Source organism: Halichoerus grypus, chromosome 8, assembly GCF_964656455.1.
Source record: "Halichoerus grypus chromosome 8, mHalGry1.hap1.1, whole genome shotgun sequence".
In the NCBI taxonomy this organism is placed as follows: domain Eukaryota; kingdom Metazoa; phylum Chordata; class Mammalia; order Carnivora; family Phocidae; genus Halichoerus; species Halichoerus grypus.
In genome coordinates, this window is record NC_135719.1 from 126,056,946 (window position 1) to 126,068,985 (window position 12,040).

The 12,040-nt window shown below is 38.9% G+C and overlaps 1 protein-coding gene across 20 annotated transcripts in view; it reads left to right on the forward strand.

Moving 5' to 3' along the window:
• Positions 1 to 87: 87 nt before the first annotated feature.
• Positions 88 to 12,040, forward strand: part of TTLL5 (tubulin tyrosine ligase like 5) — a 274,823-nt gene continuing 262,870 nt past the window's right edge. For 12 of the 20 annotated variants that reach the window (XR_013440787.1, XR_013440786.1, XR_013440789.1 and 9 more), the window contains exons 1-3: positions 90 to 239; positions 1,529 to 1,697; positions 7,503 to 7,609. Coding sequence is in view for 14 of the 20 variants with exons in the window: in XM_078053980.1 (XP_077910106.1) it covers positions 1,624 to 1,697; positions 7,503 to 7,609 (181 nt within the window). In the remaining 6 variants the exon portion in view is untranslated. Of the gene's footprint in view, positions 240 to 287; positions 435 to 1,528; positions 1,698 to 7,502; positions 7,610 to 12,040 lie in introns of those variants that run through there. The other 8 variants (XM_078053989.1, XM_078053990.1, XM_078053984.1 and 5 more) reach the window with 4 other exon arrangements.

Below are 12,040 nucleotides of genomic sequence, written 5' to 3' on the forward strand. Positions count from 1 at the left end.
CTGCGCCCGCGCTGCGCGGCGGTGACGACATTCCTCCGCGCCCGAAGCCGAGCGTTGTCAGCGCGGGGTGGCGGGCGCCTGCGCAGTGGCTCCGAGCGGGCGGTTGCTTGTTGGTTGTTGTAGTAACGGGGGAAGCAGCCGTCGGCGGCGGCGGTGAGCCCGGCTGGGGAAGGAGGAGGGAGGTAGGCGCAGAGCGCGGTCCCCGCCGGCCCGCCCGGAGCCATGGGAAGATGAGACAGGTAAACGCCTGCGCCGGCGCGCTCCCCTACGCGAGGGAGGTGAGCTCCTGTGTCTGGGCGGGCGCCGGCCGCTACACTTCCCTCTCGGAGTCCGGGAGTAGCTGTTGGCTTCCGGGCGCGCTGGGCTGAATCGCTGCTGCGGAGTGGTCCCTGTCCTTTACTTGGGGAGCATCTGAGGACCTACCTGCGATTGGGGTGAGCCGGGGGTGGGGTCTAGGGGCTGATCCCTTTAGGGCGAGGACGCTTCTTGGGCGAGTGTCCTTAATCTTCTTCCGATCTCCGTGTCTAGCAGCCTGGGACAGGTTTGGCATCTCTTCCTCGCTTGGAGGTTTTGCTTGTTTTGTTTTGATTTAAAGGACTTCCCAGCATTTTGGGACAGATCGAGAAATCCCGTTGGGAATCCTCGGAAGAACGCCTTTGAAGTTATTAGATATTGCCCATTCCTTTGAAGCTCTGTAGGGATCATTATCGGGATCGGCGGTTTTTTGTCCTGTGTACGATCTTACGTATTTTGAATGCATAGCAAAATAAGATTTGCAAAGATAGACATCAGATGGTTATCTCTGAGTAATAGGATTATGGTCATTTAAACATGTTCATTTTCTTTATCTGTAATTTCGATTTCATCCTTAAGCACACAACAGACTTGTACTTTTTACATATGCAAAAATATTTTAAGTTAGAAATATCCCAATTTTAATGCCTATTTGAGATTCAAATCATAGTTTGTGATTTTTAGTAAGGGAGAATAATTTTTGAGAGTGGAAGGACAGTGTTTTTCTTTTTTTGTTTTTTTTTTTCAGCTATTTATCACCTTGATTCAGGAGAATATATTAATCTTTTAGTTTAGTGGTTGAATTTGTTTTAGTGAAATATGAAGGCATTTCAGCTGTGTGCTTGTCCTAGTGCCTAAAGAAATATTTTCAGGAGTCGTAAATCTTGAGTTTTTATTTTTAACCGAGGTCAAGCCTTTATAGAGAGGAGTCTATGTTTTAGTCAATCAGCCACCTGCCTCAGATTTCCCAGAAGCTAATTCTTGTTAGGTTTAGTGTATAAAAGAAAAATGAGAATCTCAAACTTAATAACAGCTCTGTAAGTACATGGAGGACAGACAGTATGTTTGAAAAAAACCTTGATTTTTGTGGTGTGAGGCACTGTGATAGAAGGTAAGCTTCTAGACGTTGGACACCATTTAGGTAAACATTCATATTTGTTACTTGGAAAATCAATAACAATAATCAACAAATAGAAAATGCCATTGTGTTTCAAATCATTTGGCTTTCTTGCAGGAATCAGTGCCACCTAAATTGTTTGATCCAGTGAATCTGCAAGGAGAGGTCTCTGAGGCCCCCGTCTGCTGACTGCATGACAAACCCTAAAGGAAATGCCAGTCGTGATGGCCCGGGACCTGGAAGAAACAGCATCATCCTCAGAGGATGAGGAGGTGGTAAGCCAAGAGTAAGTAAGAGCGAGCCTGCTTTTGACTTTTTGCCTTTAGGGTAGAAAATAATTCTCTTTTACTTATACCTTCTTTTACGCTCTCCTTCCTTTGGTGCAGTCTGACTCTGGTTTTAGTTTCTATCCATGATCTAATCCAAGATTTTATGAATTGGTCACCTTCAGCTATCTGAAATGAGAGAAGGCTCTGTTTCTGAGCTCATGAGTGAACATTGGCTCTAGATACTGCTTTGTGAACTCTTGATTGGTGCTCCTAACATAGGAGATTTTTAAATTTGTAGATATTAAAGCCAAGGAGGTTTCCAAACTCTATGAGATAGGTTATGTTATTTTCTCAAAAGCCTTTACAATGATAGAATGATAGTATATAGAGAGGTCAAGTAACTTACCAGAGTAACTGTGGGACAGTACATTAGAATTCTTTAACCTGTGCTGTGCTATTGAACCACATTGCTTTCCTGGGTTGTTTTAGTAAGAGTCAAGTTTCTTGATTTCTGGATTCTCATAACAATAAAAATGAACAGTGGTAATAAGTACAGCTTATCATTTAGCATAGATGATGATAAGGGCTTTAACTTGATGTATCTCATTTAATCTGAAAATGTTACTATTCTCACTTTAGTAAGCTCAGCCTCACAAAGATTGAAGAACTTTTTTAGGGACTCAGAGATAGTAAGTGATGGATTGAGATTCAGACCTAGTTTTCATGGATTTTGAGGCACTTTGCTATTTTGCCTCCTTTAACATTATTACTTGACACAGAGACAAAGAGAGAGTCTGACTTAAAGTTAAGATTAGGTTTTTAAGATTCTCTGTGAGTCCCCTTGGATATGTGTGTGCTATGTAACCTGAAAAGTGGGGATAGTATCTCCCAGGCTGTTCTGTAGGGGTATGGTTAGGATCAAAAGAATGATATGTATGAAGTTACTTTATAAATGATGAAGTACCATACAAATGTTAAGGCATTATTCTTACTGGCTTTAATATTGAATTTAAAGTGCATTTCTTATTATAAAGTAGAAGATTACATTATTTAATGTAACTAGAAAAAATTACTGAAGCATTTATAAAGCTTTGGGAAGGGCTTCTCATCACTCTTAGGTCATAGAAAATAAAAGATTTGACATTATATTTGGGTCAGTCTTATTCAGGATAATTAAATGGATAATTCCCTCTGGTCACTTTATCTTCTTGTGACTTTTTGCTTTCTGTGTGCTGCGTCTTACCTATTTCACAAAATTTTTAACTTCTGCGAGCATCAGTCTAATTTCAAGATCATTCTTTTACTTCATGACTACATATTAGTGGGCTTATGAGTTGGGTCTGATGAGTATTAGGTTGAACTCTATGAAATTGCTGTTTTAGTAGGTTAAAAATAGTCAAATATTGACAATTTCAGATTTTCAACCTCATATTGCAGTGGGTACTTGGTAAATACTTGCCAACTGAGTGACCAACTGAATGAATGAATAAATGGAGACTTTATGCTTTAGATCACCTTAGAGCAGGGGTCCTTAACTTTTTTTATGCCATATATTCCTTATCAGAATAATATTTTTAGGTGCTTAAAATACGTATCATTGCAAATAGTACCAATTACATTGAAATGCAGTTATTAAGATTAAAAAAAACCCACACTTGTGATATAGTAATATGTGCTTTTTTTTTTTTTTTTTTAAAGATTTTATTTATTTATTTGACAGAGAGAGACACAGCGAGAGAGGGAACACAAGCAGGGGGAGTGGGAGAGAGAGAAGCAGGCTTCCCGCAGAGCAGGGAGCCCGATGCGGGGCTCGATCCCAGAACCCTGGGATCATGACCTGAGCTGAAGGCAGACACTTAAGGACTGAGCCACCCAGGTGCCCCAGTAATATGTGCTTTTTAATTAGTGCATTAAACCACAAGATTATTCATCTAAAACATGGGAAAGTTAAATTTTATTTTCTAAAGGCAGCAGCATGAAGATTGTTTTTGCTGTTTGCATAAGCTCATCACCCTGTGGGGTAGTCTTTCTTTTTTTTTTTCTTTTAAGATTTATCTATCCATTTTAAAGAAAGGGGGGAGCGGAGGGAGAGGGAGAGAGAGTCTCAAGCAGATGAGACTATGCTGAGTGCGGAGCCTGACTCGGGACTCGATCTTACCACCCTGAGACCACTACTTGAGCCGAAACCAAGAGTTGGACGCTCAACCGACTGTGCCACCCAGGTGCCCCGACCCTGTGGGGGTAGTCTCTGATTAGCACTTATAAGTGGGGAATATTGGGAAGCATCATAGGTGTCTGGACCACCACTTGGCATTCACCATTTGGCTGCTGAATGATTGCTTAGGAGGAGAGCTGCCAAATTGTTGTCCAGCCTCATCACGCCAGATGAGGAAGATTGTGACCACAGGTGATCTAGTGGCAAGTTTAATAGCTACCATTAACTTAGAAGTAGTGGTAAATGTAAATGATATTTTGAGATATCTGCAACAACTGTAATATGGTGTAAAAAAATCTATAGTTTCAGACAGACTCAAAGGCACAGATAATGCGTTGTTGCCTATATTCATAATTGAGAAATGGCTAAATTTCTAGTAGAAGTTACTGAACTTACGGGTGTAATTCCCTACTCCAATCCAAACTCATGGATTTTTTTGCCCTTCCTTTCAGACTCCTCTTGACTTTTGACTGTTAATGTTTCATCGGCTCCTGTCTTGTCTATCAGACACTTAGTATATACATTAGTAATCTTAAGTCTATCTTGTTTACACTTGGAGTAATATGCTTACATTTTTAAAGTTTTGGAAGTTATAAGGCCTTAAATCATCTAAGGATGTTGATGTGATCCGAAGATGTATATCCATGGGCATCTGCTAGATCTGCTCAGATCCCAAGGCTGTATTCAAGTGTTAATGCCCGGCGATCCTGGTCTTCAGGGCTAGAAACTGTCCAGGAAATCCTTGTTTTGCACTGCATTATTTCAAATACTAAATTTAAAAGGGCTCTTTTTCTATATTTTGCTAGTGGATCCCAAATACAAATTTATATATAGATGTGGAAAGATTTGATATAAGGTTTATTCAGGCCCTAAAAAAATAATTTCAATTCCTATCATAAAAGTCAGCTTTATAGCAGTTCATGAACATATACATGGGGAAAAAAAGGTAATCAACAAATGATTATACAGTGAGCACTACAGGAGTTCAGAGACGGAAGGCATCATCACTGTGGGCTGGAGGAGCTGGGGGAAGGCTCCATGGGGGTGGTGAGATGTCCTGGGCCTAAGTGTGGGATCAAATGGACGGAAGTGGGGAAAGCATTTCCAGCAGGGCCATTGGTATGAATTAGGCCTCGAAGCTTTGAGTTATGTAGGCTAGGTCCCAGGAGTGAATAATATATATATGCCTCATGAAATTGCTTCTTAAGAACCAAAACGTTGTTAGGCTTTCATTAAAGTGAACCTTAAAACTGTTCTACTTTGGTAATCAAGCATCCAAGTCTTGAGTTCGTTCACGCCTATAAGAGCATGTTTTTAAAAATATATACCAGTTTCTGGTGTGAATGAAAATTTAAAGTCCCAATTTTCAGTTTCCTCACCATTTTGAATCTTTTGCCTTTAGCACCCCCTGGTGGGAGCATGCTTTTAATGACAACGTAGCATCTGCCTTAAGTGTGTTTTAGTTGACCATACTGAATTCATAATGTGTCTACCACCTCTTTTATCTTTTCATAGGTTGTAGGTGGAAGGATTTCTCTGGCAGGGATTTGGCTTTCCACAAATAGCACAGCTAGGGCCTGGCTCTTCTCAGCCGTATATCTGTTTATTGTGTTCCTGACCCTTATCAGGCGTTTTAACTTGTAAGCAGTAATCCATTGTTTGTAAGTGGGAAGGCACAGTGGTGCCAGTTTGTAGCTAGTGCTAGATTGACAAGGAACTTGGGATAATTTCCAGAGTTTCTGTCTAAGACTTTGCAGTTTAGGCTGCCTATTTTTTCTCTACCCTCTGACTTAGAAATATAGTGGGAAAATTATAGTTGGAAAAGATCCTGGGAATTTTCTGGACCCCTGCCTACATTTTACAGGTGTTTAAGATTAAAAAGCAAGCAAACCATGAAAAAATATCCTTCTTGCTAAAAAGTGCCCCTGATGAATACCTTTTCTCACAAATGGGCACTATTACCCACGTCAAAAAGCAGGAACAGTAGTAAGCATCCACATTCCAGTTCTAGAAAACAGGAAATGAACTAGGTATGGTGTTCTTTGCTTTTCCTCACTAAAACACTTCGGCGGCTCATCCCAAGTCTCAAGGCTGCCTCACTTCTCAGATTGGTAGCCTGGAAGCCTGTGCATTCAAAACGGGGATCTTTTTAAACTTGGGTTGAGGGGGTCTCACTAGGCCCTGAGATTGGTAGTATGACCTTTTTTTAAGGGATGTGGTCATGTGAGTTTTTGAGAGCAGCCCAAATTTTGGCTAACTGGATCTTATTCTATTTAAAGAATTGATTAGTATAGGTTCCCAAAGGGTTGGGTTTAAGGTGTTCTGTATACAAAACATCACTGAAATGTGATTAGGGAGATGGAAGGGTAGAAAGAGCGCAGGCAGGCACTTGGGTTCAGATACCTGTTCCCTTACTTAATCAGATATATGATCTTGAGCGAATCACTTACCCTCTCTGAGACACCTTTTTTTTAGTTCATAGTGTGGGCAAGAGGATTAAGTGAGATAACATGTGAAAGCTCTTACTTTAATTCCTGGCACATAGTAGGGTCTCAGGTCGTCTCTTTCCCTTCTGACTCCCTGGCACTAAGGAGGTTGAAGATTTTCCTAATCTGTGAGTAAGTACACATCTGTCTAAGATTGATTAAACAGAGATTTCCTGAGGATAGGGTAAGAGAGTAAAGTCAGAGGTCCTTTTCTGGAGAAAAATTGTTCCATTTAGTATAGGCTTGCTTTAAAATACGTGGTTTTAATTGGAGCACTTGTATTAACTTGTATTAATTTTGGGTTCCTAGCTCAGAATCTTAGGATGGGTTATCAAATTGGCTTAAAAAGGGACGATAGGGTGTAAAAGGGTGTATAAATTATTGTGAATGTGATATATTAGTTAGGATTCTTTATGTTTGCTGGGGGTTAAAACATAACTTGTCCTAAATAATAAAGGGAATTTTTAAATTTTATTTTAAATTTTATTTTAAAGATTTTTTTCCCACTGTCCCCCATAAAGGGAATTTATTAACTCCTATTTAGGAAAGGCTTGATTCTGCAACTCCACATTTGCCTCTCAGGATCTCATTTTTCTCATTCTTCCAGTGGGGTTCCCACTGACTTCCTCCTTTACCTGTAGTTCCAGGCTTTCCTTTCAAGGTCACAAAATGACAGTTGAACTTACATACCTCATTCTCTTATACCATTCTCTTATACCATTCTCTTATACCATCGCTTATAGCAGCGACAGGAAGAGGCCATCTCTCCTGTCGCTGCTATAGAAGAGAAAGAAAGCACCTCTTTTCTCAGAGGGTCTCACAACATATCTTCTGACACCCCCTGGCTACAGTGCTCATTCCTGATCCACTAACTAGAACTGAGGGGTGGAAGGCCCCGATTGGCTGAGGCCAATCAAAGCCCATCCCTGCAGCAGGGATGGAGTTAATCTTAACTAGACCCCATGGCTAAGCATGGGAGCTGAATGGTTTCCCATAGGACATTTGGGATTCTTGTTCTAGGAGGAGGGAAAGTTGCCAAGCGGCAAACCACAGTGATCTGCTTCAGTCTTAATTCAGATTCTGAGCTGTCAATTAATAAAAGCCTTTTGTTACGGCTGTAGGGATCATCCGTGTATCATGTGGACTGGAGGCTGCCGGAGAATTCCAGTTTTGGTGTTCCATGCTGAGGCTATTCTGACAAAGGACAACAATATTCGAGTAATTGGAGGTAGGTGTGGCCTCCCCCATGGCGGGCAGGGCTGGGCATGGCCCCGGTAACCTCATCTTACAGAAGTTGATATCACATGTAAATAGGAAAAGGGCCTTGGTCATGAGAAAAATCTCATGATTTTTTTTTATACTTCAGGACTATTTGGAATTTCTTAAATTTTCTGCATCTTAAATTGCTTTTCTTTTTTGAATTTTTTCCTTCAGAATTATGTGTGCATGTGTTACTGTTATTTTTTATGATGAAAGACAACAAAATGTACCCTTTTATACATTTTAGAGTGTATACCTAAGTGGCATTTAGTACAAGTCACAGTGTTGTACAACCCACACCACTGTCTAGTTCCAGAACGTTTTCATCATCCTAAAATAAACCCCATTTCCGTTAAGCAGTCACTCCCTATGAGCCCTTACCCCAGCTCATAGTAACTGCTCATCTACTTTCTGTCTCTTTCAATTTGCATGTTCTGGATATTTCATACAAATGTACTCATATAATATGTAGTCTTTTGTGTCTGGCTTTTTTCACTTAGCATAATGTGTTCAAGGTCCATCCATGTTGTAACATATATCAGTACTTCGTTCCTTTTCATGGAGTACCATATTTTGTTTATCCATTCACCAGTTGATTGATCGGTTGCTGGTTGTTTCCACCTTTTGGCTATTGTGAATAGTGCTGCTCTGAAGATTCACATACAAGGTTTTGTTTGAACACCTGTTTTTAATTCTTTTGGGTCTCTACTTAGGAATGGAATTGCTAGGTCTTTTGGTAATTCTATGTTTAACTTATTACAGAGCTGCCAAGGGCTAGAATAGTGACTGCACAATTCTACATTCCCACCAACAATGTAGGAGAGTTCCATTTTCTCCACATCCTCACTGACATTTGTTATTTTCTGTTCTTTAAATTATAGCTCTCCTAGTGGGTGTGAAGTGGTATCTTATTGTGGTTTCGATGTTCATTTCCCTAATGACTGATGACATTGAGCATCTTTTCATGTGCTTCTTGGTTATTTGTATGTCTTCTTTAGAGAAATGTCTAGTCAAAGCCTTTGCCTATTTTTTTTTTTTTAATAGGCTCCACATCCAGCATGGAGCCCAATGCAGGTTTGAATTCCTGATCCTTAGATCAAGACCTGAGTGAGCTAAGATCAAGAGTCGGATGCTTAACTAGCTGAGCCACCCAGGCACCCTGCCTTTATCTGTTTTTGAGTTGGGTTGTTTGACTTTTTGTTGTTGAGTTAGAAGAGTTCTTTATGCATTCTGGATACTAGACTCTTACCAGATATATGATTTCCAAATTCTTTTTCCTATTCTCTGATTTGTCTTTTTACTCTCTTGATAGTGTTCTCTCATAAGCAAAAGTTTTTCATTTTGATGACTTGCAGTTTATTTCTTCTTTTGTTGCTTATGCTTTTGGTGTCATATCTAAGGAACCATTGCCTAATCTAAGGTCATAATCCTTATGCTTTCTGCTAAGTTTTATAGGTTAAGTGCTTACATTTAGAGCTAAACGGTCTTTGATCCATTTTGAGTTAATTTTTTTATATAGTGTGAGGTAAGGGTCCACCTTCATTCTTTTGCATGTGAATATCCAATTGTCCTGGCATGATTAGTTGGAGACACTATTCTTTCCCTATTGAATAGTCTTGGCGCTGTCATTGGAAATCAGTTGACTTGGATGTATGGTTTTATTTCTAGATTCTTTTTTTTTTTAAAGATTTTTATTTATTTATTTGACAGAGGGAGAGACAGCGAGAGAGGGAACACAAGCAGGGGGAGTGGGAGAGGGAGAAGCAGGCTTCCCGCTGAGCAGGGAGCCCGATACGGGGTTTGATCCCAGGACCCTGAGATCATGACCCAAGCCAAAGGCAGACGCTTAATGACTGAGCCACCCAGGTGCCCCTTTATTTCTAGACTCTTAATATCCCATTTATCTTTATGTTTATCTTTATATCAGTGCCATATTGTTTTGATTACTATACCTTTGTACTAAGTTTTAAAATTGGGTTGTTGAGTCCTTTAACTTTATTCTCCTTTATCAAGATTTTTTTGGCTATTTAGGATCCCTTGCAATTCCATATGAATTTTGGGATCAGCTTTTTCATTTGTGCAAAAAGGGTGTTGGGCTTGTGATGGGGAGTATATTGCCGTCTTAGTATTAAGTCTTCCAGTCTGTAAACATGGGATGTCTTGTCATTTATTTAGATCATCTTTAATTTCTTTAGCAATGTTTTGTAGTTTTCAGTGTGTAAGTTTTAGAGTTCCTTGGTTAACTTTATTCCTAATTATTTTATTCTCTTTGATGCTACCATAAATGGAATTGTTTTTTCAATTTCATTTTTGGGTTCATTGCCAGTGTGCATAAATACAGCTGATTTTTATATGTTGATCTTGGATCCTGAAACCTTGCTGAACTCATTTATTAGCTCTAATAGTTTGTGTGTGTGTGTGTGTGTGTGTGTGTGTGTGTGTATTCTTTAGCATTGTCTGTATATAAGATCATGTCATCTGCATGTAGAGATTTTACTTCTTCCTTTCCAACCTGGATGCCTTTTATTTCTTTTTCTTACCTAATTGCTCTGGCTAGAACTTCCAGTACAATGTCAAATAGAAGTGGTAAAAGTGGGCATCTTTCTCTTTCTTGTTTCTGATCTTAGAGGGAAAGCTTTCAGTCTTTCACTGCTCAGTATGATGTTAGCTGTGGGTTTTTCATAATGCCCTTTATCATGTTCAGAAAGTTTCCTTCTATTCCTTTGGTGTTTTTATCATGGAAGGGTGTTGGATTTTGTTAAATGCTTTGTCTGCATTAGTTGAGATTTTTTTCTTCATTCTATTAATGTGGTATATTACACTGATTGACTTGTATGTTGAACCATACTTGCATTCCTGAGATAAATCCCACTTGGTCATGGTATAATCCTTTTAATATGCTGCTTGATTTGGTTTGCTGTTATTTTTTTGAGGGTATTTGCATCTGTACTCATAAGGGATTTTGATCTGTAGTTTTCTTGTGATGTCTTTATCTGGATTTGGTATCAGACTAATGCTGGCCTTATATAATGTGTTCCCTCCTCTTCTTTGGAAGAGTTTGAGAAGGATTGGTGTTAATTCTTTAACTGTTTGATAGAATTCACCAGTGAATCCATGTAGTCTGGGCTTTTCTTTATTGGGAGGTTTTTGATTACTGATTCAACCTCTACTTGTTATATGTCTATTCATATTTTGTATTTTGTATTGACACAATTTTGGTAGTTTGTGTGTTTTTAGTTTTTGTCCATTTAGTTTATCTAATTTCTTGGCATATAATTATTCTTAGTATTCTTTTATTTATTTGTTTTTCATAGTATTCTTATGTAATCCTTTTTATTTCTGTAAGGTCAGTAGTAATGTCCCCATTTCATTTCTCATTTTAGTAATTTGCATCTTTTCTCTTTTTTTCTTAGTCTAACTAAAGGTTTGTCAATTTTGATCATTTTAAAGAGCCAACTTCTAATTTTGCTTATTTTTTCTGTTGTTTTTTATCCTCAATTTCGTTTATCTCTAATCTGTGATATTAAGCAGTGCTCTGAATTCTAGGTTAGCCTGTAGCTATCTCAGAGGTTACAGTACCCTGGATCTGAACTGCTGTGTGATAGAGTGGGGCAAATCACTTAAACTCTCTCAACCTGTTTTAGTATTAGTTAGGTGGAGGTAATAGCTATTTTGCAGGCATTGTAAGAATTAATGAGATCATTTAATATTTGGCATATAGTGGGCACTCAAAATTTGTGCTGTTTACTCTACTTGTTGAATAGGATCTGTTCTACTTTGAAATGACTTTAAGGTCTGTTCTTGCCCCATAATAAGGCAGGAGTTCAGAGGACGGTGAACACTTGCTTCTGGGATTTGAATCCTTCCTCCCCAAGGGTCGTGTTCTAATCCCTTCAGCAAGTTGCTAGGTTACCACTTAAAGGGATATGGTTCATTCATGTTCTCTGAATTTGGAGGAACTGAAGATTTGCTTACATTTGCAAAGAAACTTCCTCTCAATATAATTGGAGTCAAACATCAAAGGTGGGTAAAAACAACAGAAGTAGATAATCTCCCCCAAACATACTTCTTTTGGTCTGCTTGTCACATAAATGAATCTCTGTATTCCATGGCAATAAGCAGACTTTTTTAGAGTACCTAACATTTATTAGAAATTAGTATCCATCAGTGTTGTCATCCTGTTGTTCAAGCAGTCCCTGTGTTTTTAGAACTTAAGTGTCTTTTTTTCCCTTTACACATTCTTGTGATTAAAGAAAAAGCCACTGAACTTTTTTCTCAAACTTTGTTTTTGAATTTTCTGTATCTTTCTGATTCTTTGAGGTTTCATAATTTTCTAGACCCTCCTTTATGAAAAGAACAATTTTTAAAAAAGATTTACTTATTTATTTTAGAGAGAGAG